This window comes from Meles meles, chromosome 13 (genome assembly GCF_922984935.1).
Source record: "Meles meles chromosome 13, mMelMel3.1 paternal haplotype, whole genome shotgun sequence".
Lineage (NCBI taxonomy): Eukaryota > Metazoa > Chordata > Mammalia > Carnivora > Mustelidae > Meles > Meles meles.
This window is the reverse complement of record NC_060078.1, coordinates 59,881,003-59,897,256: the sequence shown is the minus strand read 5'-3', so window position 1 is coordinate 59,897,256 and position 16,254 is coordinate 59,881,003. Positions and strand designations below refer to the sequence as shown.

The 16,254-nt window shown below is 53.4% G+C and overlaps 1 protein-coding gene across 6 annotated transcripts in view; it reads right to left on the bottom strand.

Annotated features, from left to right (window-relative positions):
- PAX2 (paired box 2) overlaps positions 1-16,254 on the bottom strand; it is a 90,596-nt gene that overhangs the window by 12,314 nt on the left and 62,028 nt on the right. For all 6 annotated transcript variants that reach the window (XM_046026151.1, XM_046026152.1, XM_046026147.1 and 3 more), the window contains 2 exons: positions 9,097-9,272; positions 6,564-6,690 (listed from right to left, as the gene is read on the bottom strand). In XM_046026151.1, coding sequence (XP_045882107.1) covers positions 6,564-6,690; positions 9,097-9,272 — 303 coding nt within the window. The remainder of the gene's footprint in view (positions 1-6,563; positions 6,691-9,096; positions 9,273-16,254) is intronic.

Here is a 16,254-nt window from a genome sequence, read left to right as displayed (position 1 = left end):
CTTAGAAAGTGCCAAATAATGGAGTAAACAAGTTCAGTGTCAGGGGACCACCCCCTTTTGGAGAACTGTCCTCTGGGATACCCCAAGCATCTCTAAACAACCGTATAAGAATTGAGAGGTTCTCCATAACCTAGCAAATCGTGAAAACGGTACCCAGTGCTATTAGGCAACCCTTCGTTAGCCTGAGTTGGCTACTATATGTGTTTGAAATAAAGATCACTGATTTCTTTAAAATATTTTGATTCCTGGGGCGCCTGGGTGGCTCAGTGGGTTAAAGCCTCTGCCTTCGGTTCAGGTCATGGTCTCAGGATCCTGGGATCGAGCCCCGCGTCGGGCTCTCCGCTCAAGCGGGGAGTCTGCTTCCTCCTCTCTCTCTCTGCCTGACTCTCTGCCTACTTGTGATCTCTGTCTGTCAAATAAAAAAAAAAATCTTAATAAAAAAAAATTTTGATTCCTATTAAAACTGGCCCCTCTCCCTGATCTCTACATAGATCAGAGAGTCCTAGCTGTGGAGGACTAAGCACAGTCCTTTTGGGGTGCTCAGTCTTTGGGTCTCATGGGTGGAGGGAGGAGGTGAAAGGAGAAGTCAAGATGAAAGCTCAAGGTAATGGGCCACATCTGAGCTCAGCTTAGGCAGCCACAGTACTGCATCTTTGCTAAAGTACCCGGGAGCCTTTCACACCTTCTTCATCTCCTCCAGGACTCTGCTCCCCTCTGCAGCTCTGTTAGAAGCCCTGTGTGCTTCTGTCTAAGGTGCCCTGCTGGGATGGGCAGGCTGTCACCTCTGGGGATGGCTGGTAGACACAGACATGGACATGAATTTAGGATGGAGATGGGGATAGTACAGTTTTTATTTGGCTCCAATTCCGATCTGACTCTCCCAGGCCTAGAGTGGATTAGTGCTCCTTCTTTTCAATATTCTTTCCCTCTAAAGGTGAATGGGATAAAGGAGAAAGGGAAAGAGCCCAGATCCAATGACTCCCTAGGCTGCAGGCCCAGGGCACCCGCATTATTTGTCAATGTCTCATTGCTATGGAAATGCCCCCATAATTAAATCAGAGCCGAGGTCTGGGGGCTGGAGGTCCTTGGGGATGTGGCTGGAGGCCTCAGGGATGTTTGAAGGAAGCTAGCTTCTTACTGTTGGGCCTTCCAGGCCTAAGTGATGGGTCCAGGGCGTGTGGGTGTGTGGAGAAGCCCTCTGGCTTGGTTTGGCCGCCACAGCAAAGGGCTCGGACTTGCTATATGTCAGAAGTTTCCCTAGCCCCCTCCTTTCAAGGTTGGAAAGGAGCTCTGATGTCAGTGCCCTAAATTCCTCTAGATAATCAGGGGCTTTGAGCCTACAGACAAGGCTAGGAGACTCCCAGCCTCCTTTAGAAACATTTCTCAGCCTTTATTGCCCTCTCCTCCCCCGGAGGGGCTGGCCAAGGGCTAAGCTGTTTGTTTTATGGAGGGAAGTGCAGTTGCCTTGGAAGGGGGTTGTTAACTACAGGAAAGAGGCAGTTTCTGGAGGTCCTCAGGACTCCCTGAGTAGGAGGAGGAGGGTTTCCCAGGATCCACAGTTCTGTCTGCTAAAAGGCCACATCACTAACCATCCCAGATGTGGGCAAGGAGTCTGAGCTTCTGAGGGCTCCCACCCCTTTCTCCGAAGCTGAGCCTGCAGGGTTCTCACAGGCCTCCAGGACCTGGGGGGTCAGCCCTGCTTTTCAGCTTTGAACTTTGCCTTATTGACCTCCCCCCAACTTACCAGCTTCCAGAAGCTTCTGCTTCCTCTCCCTCCTTGGGCACTCCCCTTTGGGCAGCATCCCCACCTCCTCCTGGATCTCAGCTATGGATTCCTTCCAAACTGTAGCCTTAAGGTATCAAGAGAAGTTCCTCCCAAAAGCTTGAATAAAACCACCTTCTCCCTCCACTGCCATCCACAGAAGGCAGAGAAGCTAAGGAGGCTCTTTTTTTCACTGAGGAGGACTGTGTTTTCCTTGTCCCTAGCTTTCCAAAGTTCAGACTTTTTTTCCAAAGGGAAGATTCTATGCTGACACTTGAGCCTGGGAGGTTGGATAAGCAGGGGACAGGCTCTACTCTCAGGGCTACGCCCGAAGCTCCTGGACTACGAAGCTTTCGTAGTGAGCTCATCTTTACTGGTGGAGTTCCATGTGCCCTAGGTTCGGGAATGCCTCTGTAGAGAAGGTTTGCCCTGGTTCCTGCTGGGGTTTCAGGGTAGGTTATTATCCTAGACAAATTTTTATGTCAGGTCTTGGCTGGGGGTTCCTGCCACATACTCAGGTATAAATTTGGACCCTGAACCAGGGTCAGGAGTGGGGACTCCATTTTTCACAGAGACGATTTTTCACTCACTTGCTTCCCTGGGCCACTGGGATAATTTGTGTGTTTCCCTTTCACACATGACATTGTCTTGCTCTGTTCCTGGCTTTACGCAGGGTGATACACACTTCCGGCTTCCTGCTTCTTTTGGACCCAAGGTCGTGGCTCCTGTCTGCTGTGTTATAACCGCAGTCTCCACCAGGTAGGGTCCAGCTCCAGGGTGATACCCTCGGGCTCTCACCTACTGCTCTGGCTTTGAGTTTCCCTCTCCTTGGCACTAGAGCGTGAGGTTTGGTTGTGTGTTGACAACTCTTGTTGTTACATTTTTACCCAGCTGGGTTTAGGGGAGTGTAGCTTGCTTCTTTCTGGACATAGATCTCAATTCCTCAACTACCTCTCTGGGACTAAGAGGAGGATGGAAGAACTACCCTCGTGCGAAGCTCTCCCAGCGCTCGGTGGCGATGCCCACCGGAGGCGAGTGAAGCCTGCTCAGGGCAGCAGCTCCAGGGACTGACCAGTGGATTCCTGGGCTGCTAGGGTTAGCACGGAGAGCTGCCACACACTCCCTGTCTCGCTCTGTGTGGACTCCAGGGTAGGAAGCCTGTGTTCCCCTTCACTGTGGACTTCCACCAAGGACAAGGGGCCCTCTAAATGCTCAGGCGACTCTCCCAGGGACTTGGGGCATCCTGAAACTAGTACTCATCTTCCTCCAGATCAACACGGCTGCCTGTGTCCCTTCATGCTCCTCTATGGCTGAAGACCTGGACAGAAACAGGTCTCTCCCTAGAGGCCAAGGTGAAGTTCATGGGGATGAAGAGCTCTTTTCTACCAGTGATGGGAGACTTGAAGGTGCCAGCATCCAGTTGGAGCCAGAGTCCTCACTGAAGTCCTGGTCCAGAGGTCCCTGGGACTACTGAGGGGTTGATGACAGCCCCCATGGGGTCCTCTGGAAGGGTAAGAAGTTGATAGAAGAAGGTACCAGCCACCACCAGCCAAACTGAGGCAGCCTGGGGCCAGAGTACCCCCAACTCACTCTTTCCTCTAGCTGGTCCCTGTTTCCTTATCACTTTGGAGAGACTCGGCTCCGTTCCAGACCAGCAGCCTAGAGCAGTGGGCTGGAGAGAAGAGATGCCGCTGAGCTCGAGCAGCCCAGCAGCGGAAGGGAAAGTGGGTGATAAATTTAAATAACCAGCTTGACTTGGCAGCTTGCTGAGTTGTGATGCAGTGAAATTAAAATCTCGGCAGAACTTGCAAACACCACCCAGAAAAATCCGTCTCTCTCCTTGGTTCCAAGATGGAAGGAGGGGAGGGGAGACTATCAGGCCAAGCCCCAGACACTGGCAGCCAGCCTTGCTTGCAATGTGATTAGCTGTGTCCTGGCCCACTGGGCCCCACTCTCCCCTCCACACAATAGACCGGGCTCCTCTCTCCTCTCAGTCCTGACCTTGTGGAACAGCTGTATCAAGTGGCTGGTGAAGTTTGAAATCAGCCTCTGGTGCCAGGAGGTGGCAGGAATATCAATAAGGTCGGCTCTCCAGGTTGGGCTAGGGCATTGCTGGGCCGGTTTCCCCAGGACTCATCCCTGAAGGTTTACAGTCTCAGCTGCCTGTCCCCAGGCAGAAAGAGCTGGGTGCCCGAGACACAGGGGATGACAAGGGGGGCCCGAACACCTTAGCACACCCAAGCCAGGCTGTGGACACAGACGACCTCCCTGTTCCCTCACGCTTAGCACACACCTGCCCAGAAAGAGCCTCCCCTTTTCTTTCTCGACCAAAGTCCTTCATATTTTCCAACAAAATATGCTTTTTAAGAATCTTCGAAGGGAATATCTACAAATATTCCCAACGCCTCTCCCATATGCCAGCTGTGCTTGAAGTTTTCACAGATGCCAAGATCTCTCTAGAAGAACCTAGCCCAAGTCCAAGTCTCTTGTGTCTGCTGTCCTTGCATCACTGCTTACTGCTACCCATCAAGTCCTGGCCCCAAGGCCACCATGCTGGACCCACTCCCGAGGTGGCCCATCAAGTGTCTGGGCACTGCCCCGTTTCTCACCTTGACAGTACCTCCAGCAAATTCTGTTTGTCCCCATAATAAACACATCATGAATCATTCATCTTTAATAGATTATGCAAATTAGGAGGACATAAAATCAACAAAGATCAATAACTGCAGCCATTTAATTGCCAGCAAAAACATTTTAAGAATGAGCATAATCGGCAGCCCTTTCTCTGGTAATGGCACCATTAATCCAAACATTGGATCTTGGCCTAAGTATAGAAAAATCATTCCCTGCCCCCACCTCCTCCCACCTCCCCTCCCCCACCTCTCCACACACTTCTCTCTTTTTGGTAATTTCCAGTTTCTGAGCGAGTTTCCCGTCATTACCACTGGTGAACAGCTCCGAATGTTAATGGTTCTGCTTTTGTTACTCCTCGCTTGATTGAAATGTCGCATACAGATTGAGATGTTAGTGCTAACTTGCCACCTGGGAATGTCAAGCTGGGTCTGAAATGAACTTTTCTCACACTTGGATCCAGATGGATCAGCCGGAGATGTTCCCAGGCTGAGCTGGGACCGTTCCAGGGCCATGGGGGGGAGGCGGGCGGGGGAGGCTCAAGGTGGAGGCACTTTTCTGTACCAGCCCGAGTTCTCCTGCAGCAGGAACCCTACCCAAAGATCCATGTCTCCATCCCGGGGAGCCCCTGCCTTCTGTACTGTGTGGTCCCAGGCACAGAGAAGCACAGCTGGGATGAGGGAAAAGTCTCCTGGGCTTTCTTTTGTCCCCGGCCTGGGCTGGGCCACCTTCAGGAAGTGGCCACTGAAACTCTCAGCAGATCAGAAAGTTGGCCTAGCCTGCATCATCTCTCTGCCTTGGGTCAGAACACCCAGCAGGTCAGAGAGCTTCCACGTTGGCTAAGGAGGACTCATGTCGAGGGCCAGTTGGTAATAGGCTATGCCCTGACCCAGCCAAGGTTGTCACTCCCAAAAGCAACGTCCGGGTCTCTGATACTTCCAGAACTCCAGCTCTGATCACCTAACTGAAGAGCTCAACCCTGTCTGGGCCAGAAACAGCTGCACCAGGACCCGCCTTGAGGAGAGCCTGGGAAGGTTAAGGACAAGGCCCTCCTAAGCCCGCAGGTGGAAGCTGGATGGCCATTCACAGCCCAGCTTCGGCCTGAGCCCTGCTTGGAGCAGCTCCACAACAGCACCGGGGCCTTGTTCCCTGCCTTTGCCACCGGCTGTGACGCTGGCTGCCTACAGGCCCGCTGCTGGGTCCCCGGGCCGCCTCTACACGCCTTGCTCGGCAGGTAACGCCTCAGTGTCTCCCAATCCCCACCGAGACCCTTCTCAATCATTCTGTCTCCCAAGGAACAAACGGCACATTGGCTTTAGTGTCTCCAGAATAATTAGGTGAATTTTAATAACACCTCAATGTGTGTTTCTCCCACTTGGGCACTTTCCTGGCCCGGAAACCCTTCTGCAGTGCCAGGCACCTTCCTCAGCCTGCAGCTCTGAGAGCTTCCTTGGCTGGGTCCTTCACTGCACCACACCTCGGCCTGCTTCCCCTCCAGCCGCCTCTTGCTGCTCCCAATCCACGGGAACATGGGGATTAGATGTGCTCTCCCCTGCACTTGACTGTGGGACAGGTCTGACCCTGCCTGTCCTTGAAATCAAGCCTCAGTCTCAGTGATTTCTCTGGGAAGCGGGAGAGTGACTGGGATAATTGTGCTTTTCTGTAACCACGGAGGTGGAGGCCCTGCCCTGAAGCCCAAAACCTCAGTTCCCCAGGTGGCCTAGAGGGAGAGGAAGGTGGACCCCCGAGGAGCCTCGGAGGCATGGCAGTAGGGAGGCTGGTCACCGCCCTCTTCCCTCCAGTCTGGCCTAAATTATTTACCCTCTGCCTTCTTCTGTGCACATCCTAGCAAGAGGCATCTAATTCTGGGCACCTTGGGGGTGGCAAGAGAAAAGGCAAAGAGAGAGGCAAGAAGATGGGTAGAAGGAACCAGCAACAGCTCCTCCTAGCTTTGACCTTCCAGGCGGAAGCACACAGAGATCCTGACCACAATCTCTTCTCCTCACATCTGCACACATCTGTTCAGGAAGCACCCTGGTTTTCAGAGGCTCACTCTCTCTGTAGATATCATGGCAGGGGGCCCACTTGTCCCACTGGGCCCCAGATGGCATGGGCTGAGGTGCCCTTACAGAAATCAGTGCCTCCCCCCACCTCCTGGAAGCCTTCTTACCGGTCACAACAGGGTATGTCTGCGTGCCTGACACGTTGCTGCCCAGCTCGGGGTTGGCGGATGCAGATAGACTCGACTTGACTTCATCAAGCCCGGGGGTCAGGGCTGGGAGGGAGTACTCGTTCCCCTGGGAGAAGAGAGAAAAGCGACAGCTCTCTACTGATGTGCACACGCAGAGAGAGGGCACGGTGTGCAGATGGGGGGGAGGGACAGGGAGCCTTCCCAGATGGGGCGGAAGGAGATGGCCAGGCAGAGGGAGGGGAGCGAGGGAGGGGCGGGCTCAGCGGATGATGGAGAGTTTTGTGTGGGTGGAGGAGACCCAACTGGGGGTTGCTAGAGGATAGTTAGTGGTGGTGATCCCAGCCCTCTCTGAACTGCTGTAGTCTCTCCTGCCAACAAAGCCCCAAGGGCGGGGTGTAGCAGTTGGGCCCCCCCTGCTGAGAAGCAAGGGGTGTTCTCAGGTCCCCCAGGAGTCTTGGGGAGGAGGGGCGGACCCTGATGGGCCTGCGGAGGCAGGAGCTGGGGGAAGGGCCTAGGGGGGCCTTGGGCCTGGCACTGCTGGGCTGGCTGATCGGGTGCTGGCGCCCCCTTTTTAAAAAACAAACAAAGACAGCCCCACGGGCCCCTTGCTCTCTGCCTGTGCACTGGGGTATGAAATTGGGGAGGGGGAGAGTCCACATGGCTAACAGAAGGGTGGGAGGGGGCCAGTCATTGCCTCTGAAAGGGTGTCCTGCCCGAAACACTCGGGTAATTGCCTTTTTATTGCCGTCACCGCTCAGCCAGACCCCGGAGCCGGGCCGACCAGGAGCTTGCACAAAGCAGGAAAAGTTGCTCTGATTAATATTACGTTAAATTAAAACTGATTTTCTGCTCTTTCGGGTCCGTTTTTTTCCCTTCCGCTTCCTGGCCCCCCCAGAGGGCCCCCTCCCCTCCCTGGCTGGCCGGGATTGCCTCGTCATTTCCAATTCCTTCTCGTATTGATCTTCCTGTAGAAATCAGTTTTGTAATTAGCTGCAAATTAGGCCTTCTACTGGGGGTGAAGCTGCCCCCTGATTTATCACCAGAGTAATTCGCTGTGATCGGAGAGAAATTAAAATGAACTCAATTAGGCTTCGGATTTGCTTTATGGGCCCTGCTCCGAGTTTCAGGGGGAAAAATGACTGTGCTGGTGTTTAATAGTCTAATGAAAGTAAATAAAGGTTATTCATTGTAATACAGCCGGGGACTCGTGGAGGGTGCACCAAGCCGCCCGCCTTGGCCGGCTCCTCCTTTGTTGGTTTATGGCTCAGGGCACCTTAAAAAGACTTTTGATTTTTGTTTTATGAAGACAAACAGCTTATGGGATAAAAGGACGGGCGGAGAGAGAGGCAAGTGGCTGGGAGCCGCTGGTGTCCTAGAGCGGAACCGCGCCGCGTGGAGCCTGCAGGGCTGCGCGGGTGTGAGAGCGTGCGAGCGTGCGTGTGTGCGTGCAAGCCCAGCGGACGGGGTTGTGCGGTGGCTGTGGGCCTGGCCAGGGCCTTAGGTGTGGCAGGAATGGGAGTGTGTGCACTGGGGCCCCTCTGGATGTGTGCGTGGAGGCAGGTGCTGGGGGTGTGCCGAGCTGTGGTCTGGGAGAAGGCCCCCCTTCTGGCAGATGGGGTGGGGGTGTGTGTGCTAGCAGGAGTGTGAGCTGTGAGTGGGGGGAGGGAGCAGGTGCCTGTGGTGGTGTATAAACATGTGCACAAGGGTAAAAGTGAGGAGTCAGGAGATGTGTCTACGTTGTGTATTGTGCGGGTGTGTTGTGGGCTGTGTGGTGCGCGGGGCCGCTCTGCGTCTGGACGAAGTATCCGGGCGGAGGGGTAGGCCATCAGCCGAACTCGGGTCACACTGGACAGCTGGACTTGGGAGCAGGAGGCAGGCCCCAAGGGTGAGAAGAGCACCCTGGTCTCGCCCAAACTTTCTATAAGACCTCCAAGGCATTTAGGCAAGGGACATGGCAAGAGGACAAGGACGTATCCTGGGTCTACTATGTCACATGCATGGAATGGCAGGGCCAGAAGCGACCTATTAGACCTCACCCAAGTCCTCCATTCTACGGATGGGGAAACTGAGGCTCTGAAAGGGAACAAGACTTACCCAAGACCTATCACCCAGAACTCATCATTTCTAACTGCCATAAACCATAATGGTTTTTCTGAACACTACCATAGCGTCTCGGTGTGAGTGTGTCTACTTGGCATGCACGTGGTGTACCTATATGTCACATGGGTGACGCTGGGTATACACATTTTTCAGAGGCCTTGTCCTGCCCCGTCTCTGTCCACTTCTGCAAGCAGAAAGCTCCTTCCTGGGGTGCCTGGGTGTCTCAGTCATTAAGCGGCTGCCTTCAGTTCAGGTCACAATCCCAGGGTCCTGGGATGGAGCCCCATATTGGACTCCCTGCTCAATAGGGAGCCTGTTTCTCCCTCTGCCTGCTCCCCCTACTTGTGCTCTCTCTTACTGTCAAATAAATAAATAAAATATTAAAAAAAAAAAAAAAAAGCTCCTTCCTCACCTGTTCTGATTTGATGTGCTCTGATGCCTGGAAGACGTCGGGGTAGGAAGGACGCTCAAAGACCCGATCCAAAGCTTCCAGCTGCTGCTGGGTGAAGGTGTCCGCTCGCAAGTGCTTCCGCAAACTGTCCACGCCACTCTGGGAGTCTCCATTGGGGACCGAGCCCTCGGACACATCTGGAGGACACACGGACACTGGTGGCATCAGCGCAGGCTGGCACAGGCATAGTAGGTCAAGGGGACTTTCTAGCCCTGCTGGGACCCCTCACCCCCAGCTTCTAGGCTAGAGCAGCTGACCCAGGGGCTGACCATGCCTCCAAAATCTGGCTGGGGAAGCCAGAGCCTCTGAAGGACCTGGGAAAAGAAAGGCAAGTTGTCCCCGTGCGGGCAGCCGGGGGTGTGGGAAGGACTGGGCAGACCTATAGCCAGGGGGTCTCCTGAGGGAATGTCTCCGAGAACCCCTTCTGTCCCCAGGCCTGGGTCAGCCTGGGGGAGGAGCTGGATGTCTCAGACCAGCATTACCGAGCCTGTGGAGAATTGAACTCGGCTCTGAGATGAATTTCAGTTCCACTGACTCCAATGGTGGAAAATCATCAAATCTCCGAGGCTGAGTGTAACACGGAGACTGGGTGAAGTAATTAACTTCACCACTGAGGGAGGAGGGACTCTGAAAGTCAAGCTGAGGGATTCTGCTCTCGTGGGGCCAGGACAGAGACCAGAGCAGGAGGACAGCAGGTGATACGTGAGGAGTGAGACCCCGCCTTGGGCAGAGACTAAGGACAGTGTCTTTGTGCCCAGAGTGTGCTCCTATGCCCAGACTGCCCTCCTCAGCCTCTGTCTCCAACCTGGACTCCAGCCAGGCTTCTGTCAGGGGCCAGCCCCATGGGCGCCCGGCTCCTCCTGTGGTTGCCACAGAGAACGGAGACACACTCTGTGAAGGAAAAGCCACGGAGGTGCCACACTCGTGCCTGCTCCCTGGGGCTGCAGGCCAGTTCTGTCCAGGTCCCGCTCTACCCAGACTTTCTGATACCCTTCCCTCCCCCTCCCTGCACCCCTGCATCCCGTCTGTTAGTTTCCAGAGCACACAGTGAGCTAAGAGTCTCCTTACTGGCTCTCTCTGTGAACATCTACGTGGCAACTCCCCAACCCGAGGCTGGGTCCTCGCCGGCCCCAGTGTGGCCACTCCTTGGCTTCCTTCAGTCCAAGACCCACAGAGGAGCCTTGGGCCTGGGGGCCAGTACATGCTGGAGGCCTCAGGGTGTTCCTCTGGGACTATTATATATATCAGTTTATAGGTGATTATACGATATGATATAATCAATATTGCATTATATACAGTAACACCGTACAGTATCATTCGGGAGACCATAGAAAATATTACATATTGATTAACCTCAACCCGCAGCCATCCTCTCTTCCGGCCTCCCAGATGGAGCATGGGGTCTGCTTTCCAAATGGGACCCACTATCTTCCCTTCCCTGTACTCTATTCCTCAGGAGGTGGGAAAGCAAAGAGAGTGTGTGTGTGGGTGTGGGTGTGTGCATGCGCGCACGTGCATGTGAAAGAGAGAGAAATGAAGGGCAGGATCAAGGCTGAAGTGGAGAGACAGACACAGGGCCAGCCTCCATGAGCTTTCCATGCTCCCTGCATTCCTACGGACACAAAACTTGGTGGTTGTATTTTTTACTGTACAAGCCTCTGGAATGATTTTGTCTTAGACACTGCATGTGTCTCTTATATAAGTTAGGGTGCGGCACACTTAGTTTTTCCTTGCATATGGGTATTCTCTGTGTATACACATTTGTACACGTGTAAACATCCAGACAGATATGTGTGGGTGTTCGTGTAAGTGACAGAACGAGAGCTGTTCTCAAAGCGTGCACGCGTGCGCGCGCGTGTGTGTGTGCACGCATGCATGAGTCACCGCACAGGGAGCATGAGCTCAGGTGCTCCGTGTTTCTTCTGTGCCTGCTTTTATTTCAAGGATGTGCCTCCTGATTCCACCCCTGTAGCTCTTTGCATGTTCATTGTGTCTAACCCTCTCCCACTGGAATCCTCCTAACCTCTTTGGGAATCCCTGCTGTCGGGCCAAGCTAGGTGGCGGTGTCTTTGTGTGCGGTTATTGCAGTGTCACCAAACGGGTCCCACAAGGAAGGTGTGCCTTTGTCTGTGAGCAGGTGCTCTCACGTTCAGTGCTCGGGTGTGTGCATATGTGTGGGAAGGCTCACAGCGTGCCCCTGCGTGGATTTGTGTCTGAGCCTGTGTGTGGTTTGGCTCCACCATATGTGTGTGTGTGTGTGTGTGTGTGTGTGTGTGTATGTGTATGGGGGCTGAACTGAAGCTTTGTCCTCAGGTCACTGGCTGGAGGAGTCTCTTTTCCTTCATTTATTCAGGGGCCCTTCAGATCTTGACAAATCTGTCACTCTAAATTTGCGAGAGATTATGGTGCTCTCTCCCCAGCCCGCAGAGAGGTGATATATGATATCTGCTGCCCCTATTGATTGCCTGATCTGGTGGCAGAGGCCGGCGAAATGAACTTGAAATGAACATCATGCCTCAACTCATTGTGCGTATAATACACTACTTAATCCCACATTTTTCAGCCGCTATGGAATTCAATTGATCAATCATGTTCCACTGATAGTACTGTTTTAGGGGTTATTGCTGCTCCCTCCACTCACTGACCTTTTTATTTATTTATTTTTTTGTATACTCAGGCCCTGGTGATAAGACAGGTTACAGAGGCAGCAGTGGAGGGGGAGGGTGGAAGGAAAGGCGAAGGGAAGCCTGCTACTGGAAGAGGTGGCAGCGGGAGGCAGGCAAAGGGAAGGAGAGGAGGAGGAAGGGCACGGGGGTGAGGGAGAGAAAGAAGGTGCTGGAGGATCAGGGAAGCAAGGTGGTGTGATGAAAGCCTGCAGAGAACCCCAAGAGAGGCTACAGCAGGCTTGAGGAAACTCTCAGAGGAAGAAGAAGGCAATGAGGAGGCAGGAAAGGCAGCGGTAATGATGAATGACGAAGGAGCACAAAGAAACTTCTTGGGGGGAGTAGGGGGTGGGGGAGCAGAGACAGGGCGTGGGCCGTGGAACCATGGAGGATGGGGACAGGAAGCTCTCGCAGGCTCTCTTCAGAGGAGGGGTGGCACCCTTCTTTCAGCTGGAGAAGGACGGGAAGGATGAAGGCAAGTGGAGAGTGTGGGAAGGGAGTGAGGAGAGGTGGTTGGGAGAAGCCTGGGATCAGAGGTTCAAGGAGCAGAAGTCCAGGAAAGGAGGAAAGGCAGAGGCAGTGAACAGGCAGAGGAAGAAGGGAAGATGCTCCTTTCCCCAGAAGCCCGGGGAAGTGCTGGCTGGGGAGAAGTCACTTGACTTCTGGGTGTCCAGCTGTAGAAGGGCCTGGATGGGGGTGGGGAGGGTAGGCTGAAGAAGGGGAAAAACAGAAGAGAAGAGAAGAGAGAGAGAGGAGCAAACACAAAAAGAACATGGAAGAAGAGACTAGAAAAGGAAGAGAAGACGAAGTCGTGCTCAGCACTGCCCACGGGCAGAGACCTCCTGAGGATGAGGGCGAGAGAGCCCTCTGGGTGGGACTTTCCAAGGGGAGACTCTGAGAGGTGCCACAAGGAGAGGGACAGAACCACACTGGGACACCACTGCTAGGCCCGGGGAGTCAAGGCTTGCTGGCAGAGCCGGCCAGACAGAGGAGGAGGCAGAAGCACATCTTGAACTAGGTTTCAGAGTGAGCGGGAAAGGAAATGCGTGAGTAATTAGAGAGCATCCTTCTCCAAGAAGATTCCCGATCCAACAGAGAGCCAGGTCATGAGTTCCCGGGGGCAGAGACCATGACTGAATTCATCTCTGCGGCTCTAGCGCTGGACACGGACATGGGCATAGAGGAGGCATTTGATGAGTGACTGAATGAATGGCTGACCCAGGTCCCTGGCCCAAGGTCTCTGGACTGGCCACCTGACTGCCTTGGCACCCCAGAACACCTAGTCGCCTATCAGGTCCCTACCAATCAGAGGATGTGGGAAGATCCACAGCAGGGCCCTGGGTGGGCTTATGCCCCTTCTTCACTCACCCCCACTGCTGGTGAGTGTCTAACAGCGGCCCCTCACCAACACTACCCTGCCCACCTATGGTACCTTTGCCCAAAGGACAGAGAACACCGTCTTCCCAGTTAAGAGCAGCATTTGACCTGGGAGCTGCAGAGCCACCGTCCAAGGAAGGCAGCAGAGGTCACTTGGGAACAGGGACCAGAGACAACCTCTGAATTGGACTCCCCACACCGAGGCCCCATCACAGACAGCGGGGGTGGGATAAGATGGGTCTATTGGCCTGTGGTGGAAGCTGGTTCCAGAGAAGGCCTTTCCTAACTGATGGGAGGAGGCCCTCGGCCTTTATCCTGCTGAGATAAGCCAACCCCCTGTCAGGATTCCAAGAACGGGGCTAGAGTATGGTGGCCTCATGTCCTGGGCTTTATGGAACAATTCTGATTTTTAATTCTCTTTCCCACTGCCAGGCCATATTTTAGATGAAGGTTGGAAAATGTGGTTGCTGTAGGTTTAGTAAGACCTCACCCCACACGCTGCTGGAGCAAGGAAGGGACCATGTGCTAATTAGTCCCTGTGGAGGGGGGGGATTCAGCCCTGTCCTCCTTCTGTCCCCGGCCCAGCCACCGTCCATGAGCAGCTCACAGTACTCAGCTTATTACATGCCACTGAATCCTCTCTACAACCCTGTGAGGTCAGGACTGTGATACCTATGTGAAAGGGAGGGAAACTGAGGCAAAAAGACGTTACATGGCTTAGCCAAGGGTAGGCAGCTGGTTAGTGACAGTCGGGATTTGACTTCAGGTCTGCTTGACCCAGAGCCTACCCATTGCATCATTTCACCCTGCTGCCCAGGTTCTAAACCCAGGGGCTCAGCTGGGGACCACTTGACTCCATCTGGGGTATGGTCTCCCTCCTAGCATTCCTACTTCTCTGCCTTGCACCCTCCCTACACTGAAGACACAGCCTGGGGCCCTCTGCTGACTGAGCACTGACTGTTTGAAAATGACTAGGGGAGACTTGGTCCAAATTTCTCATTTTACAGTGAGAAAAACTAGCAGGGGTGAGCAGCGAGCAGGGGGAGGTGACCAGTCTGAGGTCACACAGCTCGGCACTAGGGCTCTTAGGACTGGACCCCATTCCGGGTGTTTTGTCCACTACAGCACTGTCTCAAGGACAGTGAGCTATGACAAGTCCTTTTTGGAATAAAGCAGGATATAAATAAATTTATTAAATTAAACCGTGAGCTAAAACTCTGATGAATATTTTTCTTTCGGGGGAACAAAGGCTCATATTGTCTTCTCCTCTGACTGCTCCCTATTTGCCGAGCAGTTAACAGAATGCTTTCACAGATCTTAGGTTATCTGGGCTTCCTAACCACGCTCCAAGATAGGTAGGGATTATGATCCCCTATTTACTGGCGAGGAAATGGGCTCAGAGCAAACAAAGTAGAGATTAGTGGGAGGCTAGCTCAAGGGCATATCCACCGGAGAGCCTGGCGCCCGGGAGGTGCTCCGTGGACAGCTGAGGACGGAGCTACAATGGGCAGCCGGAGCCCGCCCAGCCCAAGTCCAGAGCGGGGGCTCCAGCAGCGGTGCCCTGGTCTCCATGGGGACAAAGACAGCTGCACAACCAAAGATCATCTCGACTAGAAGGAGAGCCACTTTGTGAACATGGTTAACAATGGTTATCTTCGGATCGTGAGCAAATCTGGATCATTTCTTCTCATCTAAGTTTTTCCATATTGTCCAGACTTTGTACAAGAAGCATGCACCACTTCCAGAATCATCAACAGGAATGTCATTTACTCCCACAGCGAAAGGATCTGATCTCACTCACTTAGCCTTATCACTCCCCATCTCTTCTGGGCTTGCTGGGAGCAGAGTCCTACCTTCTACCTTCTCTACCTTCTCTGACTCCAGGCCAGGCCAGTCATGAATCGTGCTGTCCAGTGAGAGCCCAGCAACTTGGGCAGGAGGGAAGTCACTGACTACCACATCCTAAGGGTGAGGGCTAGGCACACAGCTGTTCCGTCCTCCTTGTGTGATGATTTTCTACCTGAATTCTCCAAGTAGTCACTGTGAAGGACAGGAGAAAGTCTGGAGCACTGACCAAAAAGTGGGTTGGGGGGATGATTAGAGACAGAGTGAAATAATGCCATTTCCTTGGTCAGAAAACACCCAGGCTCATCAAAGTCCACAAAATCAAGGTGGGATGAATAAGGGCTACCTCCCCCGCAAATCCCAAGAAGTAAGAATAAGGCATTTGAGAGGGATCTTTGCCAAGTACAGGGAGGAAGAATGCTACCGTCAGCTCTCGCAGCCCCAGTACGCACGTCTACCTCTGGGGAAACTGACATTAGAGCTTTTACATATACTCATTAAATCCGCTTGACTTTATGAGGTACTTCTCACTTTTCAGATGAGCAGGAAAATTATTTGTTCAACAATAGCCAAGGACTAAGCAGCAGAGGCTGGATTTGAACTCAGGATGTCTGACTCTGAGCCCTCTCCAAATTCGCCACCAAATTTGCCTTTTCTGTCAAAGGTCATCACCATCATCGTCATTAGCACGTAAGCACACAGTGTCCCAGGCGGGCTTCAGGAGCCTCACACATAGTATCTCCAGTTCTCACACAACACTTGCCAAGGAAATACCATTAGTTCAGTTTTACAAACGAGGGAACAAGCCGAGGGAGGGTAAAAAAAAAAAAAAGAAATGCGAAAGATCACACAGCAGAGGGGAAGCAATCTGGGGGAAAGTCAGTCTTACCTTATCGGAAGACAGAAAATGACCCCAAGAAGCGAGACAGGAAGAAAAGAGGAAAGGGACAGAGGAAGTAGGATCATTGCATGACGGGCTTCGGCCCCCAGGGGGCAGGGGCGCTGGAGGGGCCTGGGCTCTCTGTGGTCCGGTGGGGGCTCCCCACCATTCTGACCGGTGGGGTCAGCTCCGCCCCCCCTTGTCTAACACTACCTTCCCCCTCTGAGGGGTTCACCCCCAGCTGCCAGTTGTTGCAGTTTCAAACTCAATTGTTCTCCTCGGTACTGAGGCAAATGGAGTCATTAATTACCTTCTATCGGCTGGGCTGAGTTCAGAATGCGATCAATATCCCCG